The sequence below is a fragment of the Sus scrofa genome, chromosome 13 (assembly GCF_054392235.1).
Source record: "Sus scrofa isolate SSC_HxYL_T2T_F1_AM1 chromosome 13, Sscrofa_HxYL_maternal_Yorkshire_Landrace_v2.0, whole genome shotgun sequence".
In the NCBI taxonomy this organism is placed as follows: Eukaryota; Metazoa; Chordata; class Mammalia; order Artiodactyla; family Suidae; genus Sus; species Sus scrofa.
In genome coordinates this window covers 221,829,916-221,841,777 of record NC_139395.1, presented here as the reverse complement: position 1 = coordinate 221,841,777, position 11,862 = coordinate 221,829,916, and the positions used below count along the sequence as shown (strand labels likewise).

At 62.5% G+C, this 11,862-nt stretch overlaps 1 protein-coding gene across 1 annotated transcript; it reads left to right on the top strand.

Moving 5' to 3' along the window:
• The first annotated feature begins 319 nt into the window (after positions 1-319).
• On the top strand, positions 320-11,420 carry SIK1 (salt inducible kinase 1). The gene is made up of 14 exons (XM_021071058.2): positions 320-453; positions 869-1,039; positions 1,456-1,572; positions 4,017-4,080; positions 4,371-4,532; positions 4,642-4,766; positions 4,856-4,979; positions 5,568-5,791; positions 5,996-6,151; positions 6,577-6,699; positions 6,828-7,044; positions 7,542-7,817; positions 8,473-8,704; positions 9,092-11,420. The coding sequence occupies exons 2-14, from the start codon at positions 884-886 to the stop codon at positions 9,477-9,479; spliced, it is 2,364 nt and encodes a 787-aa protein (XP_020926717.1). The 5' UTR covers positions 320-453; positions 869-883; the 3' UTR covers positions 9,480-11,420.
• The last annotated feature ends 442 nt before the right edge of the window (positions 11,421-11,862 follow it).

The following is an 11,862-nucleotide window of genomic DNA, read 5'->3' as shown; positions in this document are numbered from 1 at the left end:
GGCGCGGGCTGGCGAGCTTCGGGCGGCCGGCGCCCCTGACGTCACCGCCCCGCGGTCGCCAAGGCGACGGCCTCATCAGCGCGCGCGTCAGAGCCGCCAGTCTCTTGGCAACCGCCCGATCTCCCGCTCTCCCTCCTCCTGGCGCTCGGCCGCGCGTCGCTCTGGCGTCAAAAGGACGTCAATGGGGATGTATCAATCCGGCGGCGGCGGCGTGGGCGGGGCCGCCGTGGGCGGGGCCGGCGACGTGGGGGCGTGGCGGGGGCGGGCCCGGCGGGCGGGGCGCGCGGCGCGTGCGGCCGGAGAGCGCCGCGCCGGGCTCAGAGCTGACATGCGGCGCGGCCCGGGCGGCGGGCGGCCGAGCAGCGGGCGGCCGGGCAGCGCAAGTGGCCGAGCGGGCAGCAGGGGCCGCGGGGCGAGCGGCGTCCCGGCCTCGGCGCTCCGAGGGCGTCGGAGGTGAGGCGCAGCCCGCCGGGCGGGCGGCCGCCGCGGGGCTCGGAGCTGCGGGCTCCGGCGGCCCCGCAGGTGCGCGCGCGGGGGGCGCGGGCCGGGGCGCCGTCGCCGGCCTCCCCTTTGTTGTGCGGCGGCTGGCAGCCGGGCTTCGAGGTTCGGGATGGAGCCGACCACGGTCGGCGGGCGGGTCCGCGACCCCCGGGGGGGGGCTTGGAACCCGGAGCCCGAGCGGGGCGGCCGGCCGGCTTGGGAGCGGGGCGCACGTCCCGCGGGGCTCCAGGATCGGGGGTCGCGGTGGAGCTGATCGCCGGCGGGGGCGGGTGGCGGCGAGCGGCGGCGCGTCCGCGCGCCCCGCGGGCTGGGGGCTCCGGGGGTCGGTCGGCCAGCGCCGAGCTGAGCGGAGCGCGCTCCCCCCCAGGTGCGGCCCGGAGCCATGGTGATCATGTCGGAGTTGAGCGCGGCCCCCGCGGGCTCGGGCCAGGGCCAGCAGAAGCCCCTCCGGGTGGGCTTTTACGACATCGAGCGGACCCTGGGCAAGGGCAACTTCGCGGTGGTGAAGCTGGCCCGGCATCGAGTCACCAAAACCCAGGTGCGTGTGGCGGCGGGACCCGGGGTGGACGCTGCCCCCTGGGGCCGGGAGCTGGTGGATTCCCTCCCTGCCTGTGGGGTCCTTCGTCCTGAGGTCTGAATGCTGACAGTTCTCAGTTTGATGAAGAGAAAAAAAGCTTTATGTTATGATTATGCGTAATTTGTATGAATATTGGGGGCAGCAAAGAGAATAATGATCCAGAGCTGGAGCCAGCAAGGACGAGGCATTTATTGAACTTTGACTTTTTAAGTAATATTAATGATTACTTCAGTTATTTTCCTCCCCGAACTTTTTGTGACCTTTGGGGAGGCAAAGTGTTTTAGAAATTAACCCACAAAAAGTGAAATGTGTAAATTAGCTTAAGGGAGAAGGTTTTTTTTAAGACAAAACTTCCTTTATCTTTTAAAAAACTCTAGGTTGCAATAAAAATAATCGACAAAACACGATTAGATTCAAGCAATTTGGAGAAAATATATCGTGAGGTTCAGATCATGAAGCTTCTGAATCATCCTCATATCGTAAAGCTTTATCAGGTAAGGACTCAGGTTTGCCTGTCACTGTGACTTCTGCCAAGTGTATCATTTTCAAATTTTCATCAACTTAAGCCTCCAGTTCTGGAAGGCTGTCTCTCCTTGGGTGTACGTGGGAGTCGGGGTTGCTTGTAGAAGGGAGAGAGATTGATTTTTGTAAGCTGGGCAATTATTTTCTTGCTTTTCGGATCATACTTCAGATCTGCTTCATTAAACTTTTATTTAGTGTCGTCGTTCATTCCGGTTTTAAACCCGCGGAGGTCGGTTGTTCATTTACTATGAAAACAAACGAGCAGATCTCTGTACCGCCGTAAGCCAGCCCTGCCTTGAGGGTGGAAGGACCAATTGGAGTGAAACTGGGCACTTCCACCTTAGCAGATAATTATTAAACGGTAAAACCAGTCGCTCTTACCCGTTTTTGGAAACTTATTTTTGCAAAGGCAGCAGTGAGCAGTCGTCCTGTTTCAGCTCTTCCATTGAACAAGGAGCGATGAAATACTTTGGCGGGGGTGAGAGCAGGGATCTTGCCACCTAAGCCACGTTAAGAACGTGCCTCGCTCACCCTGCCTGTTTTTTGCTTTGCTTTGTGACTTTATTTTTGTTCTCCCGTCGAAACTAATAAATGATATCTTTGGCACCTACATGCTGATTTAATTAGGACAGCAAAGCCGTCTCTCCCTTAGCCGATCTCTTCTGCAGAAAGAACTCAGATCTTCTTGCAGGAGGATACATTCTTGTCAGATGCTCAGGATCTCACCCAGTTGTGTTGGGTTTAAGTTCCTTTTGATTCTCACGAACCCCTGGGGTCCGCGGTGAATATGGATGGGCCAGTGGGGGTGTGTGTGTGTGTGGTGTGTGCGTGGGGTGTGTGTGCACACGCGCGCCCCTCGTAAGGCAAGGTGTACGGTGTGGTAGGAGAGAGGCTTGTGATGCAAACCCCATGCCCAGAGGCTCCCGTGCGCAGTTCCCGTGAAGGTGGGAGAGTCACGGGGCTTGTGTTCCCCTAATGACAGTTTACTCAGCGTCGCTAAGGGCCCAGCTCGAGTCACGTGCACTCTGGCTCATGTTTTGTTTCTGTTGTCATTTCTGAGTCGTGAGGCCGAGAGAAGCTGTTTCCTCCGCGGTCCCTGATGGCCGTGCCCGGGCAGCGTCCCTGGCCCGTTTCCGCAGGACTGGGCTCAAGCCCGCCTGCCTTGGCCTTGGCTGGGGATGGGGGCGGCGGGGCCGAGTGGCCCCCCCTGTCCTCCGCTGGCCCTTTGCTGGAGTGGCCCCGTACGCCAGACGCCTTGCCCGCGGGCTGGACGTTGGAGGTCTTTTCTGGGGGTGAGTTTCCTTATCGCCCCCTGCGCTGCTGTAAGTGTTTGCAGACAGGGTTCAAACGGGGGAGCCGGGACTGTTGCGGGTCTGGTTCTGACCCCAGTGTCTAGTTGTCATCCAGCTGGCTCAGGCCCCAGAACCTCGGTGAGACGCTTCAGTGCTTCCCTTGAAGTGCGTTTTTTTTTTAAACTGAAAACACGTGGCCGCCCCATTCTTGATCCGGCTCATTTTTAAGCGGAGGAAGAGGATGCTGGTCCACGCCGCCGGCCGTACCACACACGTCGCGGGCAAGGGCGGTTGAAACTGTAGCGCCGCTGCCCTGGGTTCACTTTTCTTGTTAGATAGATGGCTCTCAGCAGCTGTCTTTCAAGTGCCTTTTAAAGGAGTAACTACGTTTTGAACCCTGAAGAGATCTTTGCCTGTAAGGATGTTTCCTCTGTGTGTCTCTCTGAAATATTTTGAAATGAGTTTGTTTGACTCCTTTCGGGCCCAAAGATTCGAATCCGACCTTGTTTCTTAATGAGGTGTGTTTTTAACTCTTAAAAAACACGCCGAGGTCTCCATCCGTACGTGAACAGTCAAGGTGTATTTGACCTCGACGCTGGCTGTTGACACGTGGCAAGTGCTTGGCCATACCCAGAGCAGGGCTCTGCAGCTTACCTGGCAAGGCTGGCTTCCCACGGCCTCGGGAGCAAGTCAGTCATGCGCCTGGCAGGGGGGCATGTTACCTGTTACTCAGCCCAGGCTGGCGGGGGGGCTTGACGAGTCCGTCGCCTGCTGGGCTTCTAGAAGAACCCTGGCGACCCGTTTTCCTTCTGCGGTTTGCAGTCTTCACTCGGCGTGAGGCCAGTGAGTTAAAAATGTGGTGGAGGAGACGTTCCTGGCGAGCAGAGCTGGGTCCGGACGGATGGGTGAATGGACACCTCGTCCCCGATGCGCAGAGCGTTTTCTGAATCGGAGTCCCCTTGGTCGGTTCGATTCTTGTCGTGGAAGTTTTTCTCTTCTTTCTCTTTTTGAAACAACACACGCGCTCTGGAGAAGTGACACATTGACGGGGGTCAAGGGGCCGATTTCTGCCGTGGGTATGTTCCCTTTGCGTCCGGTTCAATGGCAGGTCTCTGTTTTTTCAGGTCATGGAAACTAAGGACATGCTATACATCGTCACTGAATTCGCGAAGAACGGAGAAATGTTCGGTAAGCCACGCTGGGTTTTGTTTTTGTTGTAAAATTTTGGCCACACCCGCGGCATGTGAATGTTCCCGGGCCAGGAATCCAGGCTGCACCACAGCAGTGATCTGAGCCACTGCAGGGACGGTGCCGGATCCTTAACCCGCCGAGCCACACGGGAACTCCGCCACGCGGGTGTTTAATGCCTGTGGAAAAGAAATGGTGCCAACTGGTCAGGAATCGCCCCGTGTTGGGTCTGCCCAGCCTTCTGTAGGACCGGGAGTCTGGGGTCCCAGCTTCGTCGTGTCCCTCCTCAGATTACTTGACGTCGCACGGGCACCTGAGCGAGAGTGAAGCCCGCAAGAAGTTCTGGCAGATTCTGTCGGCCGTGGAGTACTGCCACAGCCACCACATCGTCCACCGGGACCTCAAGACCGAGAACCTGCTGCTGGACGGCAACATGGACATCAAGCTGGCAGGTGCGGGGCCAGGAGCGTGCCCTCGCCCTGCAGGAGGGGCCCGGTGCCTGCGAAACCGGGGCCCTGCCGTGCCCACCGGCACTTCATCGCCTGTTTCCTTGTCTCTCAGATTTCGGGTTTGGGAACTTCTACAAGTCAGGAGAGCCCCTGTCCACGTGGTGTGGGAGCCCCCCCTACGCAGCCCCCGAAGTCTTTGAGGGGAAGGAGTACGAAGGCCCCCAGCTGGACATCTGGGTAGGACCTGCGCGCACCGCCCGGGCGGGGCGGGGGCCGGGCGGGAGCAGCAGGTGCGGGCGCTGACCCCGTCTGTCTGTCCTCCTCAGAGCCTGGGTGTCGTGCTGTACGTCCTTGTCTGCGGCTCCCTCCCCTTCGACGGGCCCAGCCTGCCGGCGCTGCGGCAGCGGGTGCTCGAGGGCCGCTTCCGCATCCCCTTCTTCATGTCTCGAGGTAGGAGCCGTCGGGTGCGCTGCCGGGACTGTTGGGTAACCCGGGACGCGCGCTTTGGGGGAGGAATAGGAATTCATTTCCTGAAACGCCTGCTTGACCGTCTTCTGAGTCGGGCCTGGGAGCCAGCGCCCTGTCACCGAGGGGCGTTGGCTGGATGCCTATGGGGGAAGCCCCACCCTCTGGCTCTTTCCTCGGTGCCCTGCTTCTCGGGCGGGCGGTGCCTGGGTGCCTGCTGAGGGCCCACCGCCAGCGCTCGGGGCGCATCCACCGGGCCTCACCTGCTCCACACCTGTGCGTCTCTTCCCCTCTGGAAGGTGTTTGACCGCTGCCCGCTCTCACACATGGCCATAGCAGGTGGTCCTCAGCCTGCTGGACATCAGGCCCGTGTCCCCCAGGGACCCGACCCCTTGGTGGGTGGCTCTCCTGGGCGGCAGGTCTGAGCCGACACCCAGGCCTCGGCATTCTTAGGGGCGGTCGCTTGTCCGCTGGCCGTGTGCCGGGAGCTGCATCCCCTGCGGGGCCCGGGCGGGCGGTGGGAACCGTGTGCAGGCCGCCTGCGTGGACTCAGCGCGCCTCCCTCATCCCCAGACTGTGAGACGCTGATCCGCCGCATGCTGGTGGTGGACCCTGCCAAGCGCATCAGCATGGCCCAGATCCGGCAGCACCGCTGGATGCAGGCCGACCCCTCCCTGCTGCCGCCGGCCTGTCCGGCCTTCTCCCTGCTCAGCTACAACTCCAGCCTGGGCGACTACGACGAGCAGGCGCTGGCCATCATGCAGGCGCTGGGCGTGGACCGGCAGAGGACCGTGGAGGTGAGCCCGCCCGCTGCTCTACCGGGGAGGGCGCCCCTTCCCGGGGTGGTGGGACGGGCCAGCAGATGCTCGCCAGCCGGGTTAAAACGGGAGCCCGGCTGATGCCAGGGCCGCTCGTCCCACGGCAGGGCCTTCTCGGCCACCCCAGGACAACCCTGGGAGCGGCCCTCCGCGACCCGCCCTGACCCCGCCCTCTGCCCCCAGTCCCTGCACAGCAGCAGCTACAACCACTTCGCGGCCATCTATTACCTCCTCCTGGAGCGGCTGAGGGAGCACCGGCTGGCCCAGCCGCCCGCCCGCCCCGGCCCCGCGCGCCAGCCCCCGCAGCGGCCCAGGAGCACCGACCTCAGTGCATTCGAGGTGAGGGGGGAGCGCCTTCTGTGCCCACCCCCGGCTCTGCCTTGGACATGTCCCCAAGTTAGGAACCCCCTGCACAGACACGCCTGGGAGGGGGCCTAGGTCGCATCCCCCACCCATTAGGCGGTGAGTGGTTCCCGGGAGCCGCAGACGAGGCTGCGTGGGGAACAGGGTGCCAAGGGCTCCGCCGGGGGAGGGGGCGGGTCTGCCCAGTGGCCCTTGTTCCTTATCTGGTGCTGCCTCTCGGCTCCTCCTGGTCCCCCCACATAGTGAGGCCTCGGACGGGGTGCCGCACGGGTCCTGGGCCTGGTGGCTAGTGGCTGAGGCCCGTAGTCAGAGGGAGGCCCCCTCCTCTGTCCCTCCACGCTGCCTGCCGCTGTCCCCTGAGCCACTGCCCTCATGGCCCCCGTACGTCTGCCGGCCCCCAGGTGCCCCAGGAAGGCTTGCCCGGGGCTGCTTTCCGCTCGTCCCTGCTGTGCGCGCAGGCCCAGACCTTGGGGCCATCTCTGCTGTCGCCCGAAGTGGACTGGGACCTTCACAGCTCCTTGCAGGTGTGTGAGCGCCTCGCTGGGCCGTGTCCGGGGGCGGGGGCTCGCCTGGTTCCCTGGGGTGGGGACATTCCTGCGCCGGGCCTCGCGGAGCACAGGCTCACCGCTCTGTCTGTGTCTGGGCCCTGCAGCCCTTGCTCTTCCCCGTGGACGCCAGCTGCAGCGGTGCGTTCCGGCACCGCTCCGTCTCCCCCAGCAGCCTGCTGGACACGGCCATCAGTGAGGAGGCCAGGCCGGGCCCGGGCCTGGAGGAGGAGCAGGACGTGCAGAAGCCCCCGCCTGGCAGCACGGGCCGGAGGCACACGCTGGCCGAGGTCTCCACCTGCTTCTCCCCGTGCGCCCCCCCGTGTAAGTGTCCCTGTGGGACAGGAACGTGGCCCAGTGGTGGGCTTGTGGTCCCGCTGTGATGGGCAGCCTCTCCTGATGACAGTTCTCTGGCATTGGCATTTGTAGAATGCCCGAGCCCACGTGGACCACAGTCAGGGCTCATGCTCTGGCTCTTTGGTGGCTCTTGAGTAGCAGGGACAGCCTGGGATCTAGTGGCTCTCAGGAACGGGGAGGGCATGTCCTCAGCCCAGGCCCCTCTGTGTCCCGGATCTAAGCCCCAGCAGTCAGCCGTAGCCGCCCCGCGAGGTGCTGGCCCTCAAGGCCCCCGGACTGTGGTGACCCGGTGGCCATCACAGGCTTCCACCCCCGGAGTTGAGGGTAGAGCTGGGAGGGCCACTGACTGGGTCAAGGGCCATCTGAGGGCCCGGGAGATGCCACAGCAGGCTGGAAGCCCCAGAGTCCTGGGTACAGAGTCCTCGGGGGCGCAAAGGCCTCACCAGTGCCTGCCGGTCCCATAGGTATTGTCGTCTCCCCATCCGTGGCCAATCCTTCTGAAGGCACCAGCTCCGACAGCTGTCTGACCTCTGCCGGCGACGGCCCAGCTGGGCTCAGTGGACACTTGGCTGCTCAGGGCCTGCTGGGCGTCTGCTCCCCGTTCAGACTGGCCTCGCCGCTCCTGGGGGCCCAGTCCGCCACCCCTGTGCTGCAGGCGCAGGGGGCCCTGGGAGGTGCCGCCCTGCTCCCCGTCAGCTTCCAGGAGGGCCGGAGGGCATCAGACACCTCGCTCACTCAAGGTAACTTCTTTCACGCCCGCTTCCACCTGCTCTGGGAGAGGCTGTGTGTGCCCTGGGCCATGGCTCTGTCCTTAGTGGCAGGTGGTGTCCCCCGGCCCCAGCTGGTCCTGGTGGAGCAGCAGTGCTTCCTGGGTAGCTGGAGGTGTTGCCCAGATTTTGATGTCCTGCCTTCTGGGACAGACTCTCACGGCCTCGGGTGGCTGGTCCTAAAAGCCCACAAGCCGCTCGGCTGCCAGGCAGCAGCTCCCGACCTGGAGGAGGGGCGGGTTGGGGGGCAGCCGCTATGCAGACGGCCCGCACCTATGTGCCCGGGCTCTCCCACTCCCTCCCAGGCTGTGCCGCCCCCACCCCCTCGGTCCTGAGGCCCCCGTCGGGCCCTTTTCTGAAGGGTCCCACTGCCCGGTGTGTGGGTCGGAGCTGCTCCTCCAACCTAGACCGAGGATGCTGCCCCCGCTGGGACGGGCGCTCTTGGGAGGCTGTGGATGGAGTGACCACAGCGCACCCTTGACCCTGTGGGAGGGCACGCGGGCCCCTCGTCCTGCCACCTTCACGCCCCTCGGCCCCGCGACTCCACCCCCACTGTCTGCGAGCAGCGACAGGCCGTTGGTCGTGGGTGGGGACGGGTCCGGATTCATCTCCGTTTGCCTCTCCCCAGGCCTGAAAGCCTTTCGGCAGCAGCTGAGGAAGAACACGAGGGCCAAAGGGTTTCTGGGGCTGAACAAGATCAAGGGGCTGGCTCGCCAGGTGTGCCAGCCCTCCTCTGGCCGGACAGCGCGGGGCGGCCCGAGCGCCTTCCCGCTGCCTGCGCAGAGCACAGGCCCGCCGGGCGGCGTGGCCAGCGGCGGGGAGGGCAGGAGTCTCCTGAAGGAGGTGCTGCACCAGCAGAGGTACGGGCGCAGGGTGCCAGGGCGGGGCTGCCTCTGCCCCCTGAGCGCCCCTTCTCCATGTAGCCAGCCTCGGGGGAGCTCTGTGCGCTCCTGCCGGAGGTGGTGGTGCAGGTGGGGCGCGTCAGCCCGCAGGGGGTCGGGGGGGCCTCCAGTGGAAATGTCACATCTGGCCGGCAGCTCTGAGTGGCTCCGCCAGCGGGACGGGGACGGGACCGGGATGGAGACGTCAGGAATTGCTCAGGGGCTTAGTCACACCCAGCCTCATGCCTTCCGAGCAGCCCAGCGGGCGTCCCCGGCGGGGCGGAAACCCGATAGTGTGTGAGCCTGGCGCGGGAGGGGCGCGGCAGGCAGCACTGACCTGCTCTCCCTGTTCCTCCGTCCGGCCAGGTTGCTCCAGTTACAGCACCACACGGCGGCCCCACCCAGCTGCCAGCACGCGCCACCGCCGCCGCCCCCGGGCCCCCTGGTCCTCGGCCCCTGCGACGGCACCCTCCTCGTGTCCGGACTGCAGAAGGAGCTGGGGCTGGGGCCCTGCCCGCTGCTGCCGCCCCACCTGCTCCAGGCCGGGGTCTCCCCGGTGGCATCGGCCGCCCAGCTGCTGGACACCCACCTGCGCATCAGCAGCCCCCCGGCCCCTGTGCCCGCTGCGGCCGCCCCCCAGCCCTGCTTCACCATGCTGCCCCCGAGCTTTGCGCCCACGGGGCTGCCCCAGGGGGACTGTGAGATGGAGGACCTGACGTCGGGAACACTGGGCACCTTCGTCCTGGTGCAGTGAGGGACCGGCCGGGCAGCCGACTTCTCCAAGCAATAATTTCAGCGTATGTGAAGACGTCTCCGGACTCAAAGCCAACAACGTTCCAGAAGCGAAACAAGCAATACGTTTGGTGTTTTGGCTTTTTAGTTTATTTTTGTTTTACTCTGACCTTGCACTGAGCACCTGCGACTCCAAGTAGGGACTAGAAACTTTTGCTGAAGAAAAATAATAATCCAGGGGCGTGACGTTGGGAGGGTGGACGGGACGGGTTGGGGGGCAGTGGGGTGAGCGCCCAGGTCGCGGTCGGGGTCCCAGGGAGGGGCGCGGGGGGGCTTGCCTCCAGGAAACCAAGGTGGGAGCCACGCTCCATGGGAGCCAGGGGGCGCGTCCCCGGTGGGGGTGTGTGTGTGTGTGTGTGTGTGTGTGTGGGTGTGTGTGTGTGTTGAGTGGGGGTTTTTGGTTAACAGTTCTCCACTTCCTGAAACATTTACGCTTCACTTGAAAACTGTGAACTTTCTGCTTTACATGTCGAGTTTTTGAAAAGCTCTCCATCCAGCTCACGGGAAGATACTCTCCAAGGTCTTGGAATCTCTGCCCTGAGATCAGAGCCCAGAGGGTAGTTTTTCTTATTTTAGAGAAGACGTTCTATAAACTGCTTGGTTTTCCGGGATGCTTTGGAGGGTCCCAGAGGCGCCTGGGCGGGGCGGGGCGGCAGCTCCCCTGTCACCCGCAGCCCCGGGGCACCCTCGTGGGAGCCGGGGAAGTTTCTTCTCCTGTACCTCTAATTTCCGCTGCTAATTAAGTTTTTATGCATTTCATTATCAGGGTCCAAAAAGAACAGCTGACTCGGGTGGGGTTATGTGCAATATATACGGGGCGGTTCTGGGCGGGGGTGGGGGTGGGGGGCGCCGGCCCACCTCGTCCAGGCCCCGCGCTCGGTGGGCTTTCGTTTTAGGAAGATGAAATGAGAGGTCAGGTCAGTGCTGTTCAAGCTTTGTTCCTTTTTAAAGCCAACACTGTACATGTATATAGATAGACAAACATACACTACTTATTTTTTATATTTTTTGCTACATTGTTGTGTTCCTGGTTTGAATTTCCCTCTCTGGTAACGTGACAAAGTGCCGGCACCAGGTCCGCGTGGAGGCGGGGCTGGGCAGCTGGAGACAGGTGAGCTCACCTGGCAGGTGAGCTCAGGTGGTGGCTCCGTGGAACCGAGGGACTGCTGCTGCCGCCGCTGTGGCCGGTCCACGCCGCCCCTCTACCAACCAGGTGCCTTCAGCGGACGTCGGCTCTCGCCACCCACAGTGTTAGGCCCAGGTGGCGCCGACCCGGGAAGGTGGCATCTGTAGAAGCCAAAGATTGTCATGCCCCCAGGGGCCGGGAGGCTGCCCCACGCCGTGTTTGCCTGGCTCTGCTGCTGCTGCTGTATGGCTGTTTCCAGGATTGGGACAGAGGACAAGCCTGGCGCCTGGCCACCAAGAAGTCCCCAAGGCCTCCCAAGACTCGCAGGGAAGGTGTGGGCCGGGAGAGCCCCAGAGCCCCGGGGGCGCCGACCTCAGCCTTCACCTTGAGGGAGGCGCTGTGGACCCCTCGAGGCCGCCTCCCTCCTTGACGCGTCTGTCCTAACGCCATCGATCAAAGGCCTCAGAACCGTGACAAGCACTTTACTCTCACGCGGTTTTCTCTGTCACCGTCAGTCGCGTTCCGTGTCGTCCGGTGTGTGCCACGCGTGTGCCATAGATTTCTGGGCAGCGCCGTTCCGCAGACTGAGCGCGGGGGCCTGTCCCCAGGCACCACACCGTCTGAGATGTACATAGTTTGGGTTGCCTTTTTTTTTTTTTTTTTTTTTACCATAACTGAATTATTTTATTTCGTATGTTAACATGAGAAACGTATGCCAAATGATTAGTGGACGTATGTTTTTTAATTTAATATTTAAATAAAACTTTTGGGGGAAAACCCTTGACTTCCTCCCTGGGTGTTTTGCTGTGGGAGCGCCTACCTTCCGAGCCGTTTCTCCCAGGTTCCATGAGGTCCAGGTCTTAGAGGAGAGAGTGGGATGACACCTGCTCCTGGGGTCAGCCGAGCCACAGGAACAAGCCCTCAGCTGGTAGGAGCAGTGGGGTGCTCGGTAGTCCTGTCTGGGGCAGGGGGCCCGCAGGCGCCCAGACCTCCCCCAGGGAAGGCAGGCACCACTGGATGTCTTAGCCCAGCTTTGTTTTCAGCTGGCCTCACCTCCCCAGGCACCATTCAGCTGTCACTCTTTCCCCCGCAATGTTCTCCAAGTCCACCTATAAATCAAGGTTTTGGAAGAATCTCACGGGCAAACTATTCTATAGTCTTAAAAAAAAATTATTACCACTTTTGGCCACCCTGCAGCATGCAGAAGTTCTGGGATCCG

What these genes read in the sequence shown, in the direction of transcription:
- SIK1 (XM_021071058.2), top strand. Translation starts at nt 884, where the DNA reads ATGGTGATCATGTCGGAGTTGAGCGCGGCCCCCGCGGGCTCGGGCCAG. An exon ending in GAAGAACGGAGAAATGTTCG is followed by an intron (nt 4,081 to 4,370) that starts GTAAGCCACGCT and finishes GTCCCTCCTCAG; the next exon opens with ATTACTTGACGTCGCACGGG. An exon ending in GCCCCCAGCTGGACATCTGG is followed by an intron (nt 4,767 to 4,855) that starts GTAGGACCTGCG and finishes TGTCCTCCTCAG; the next exon opens with AGCCTGGGTGTCGTGCTGTA.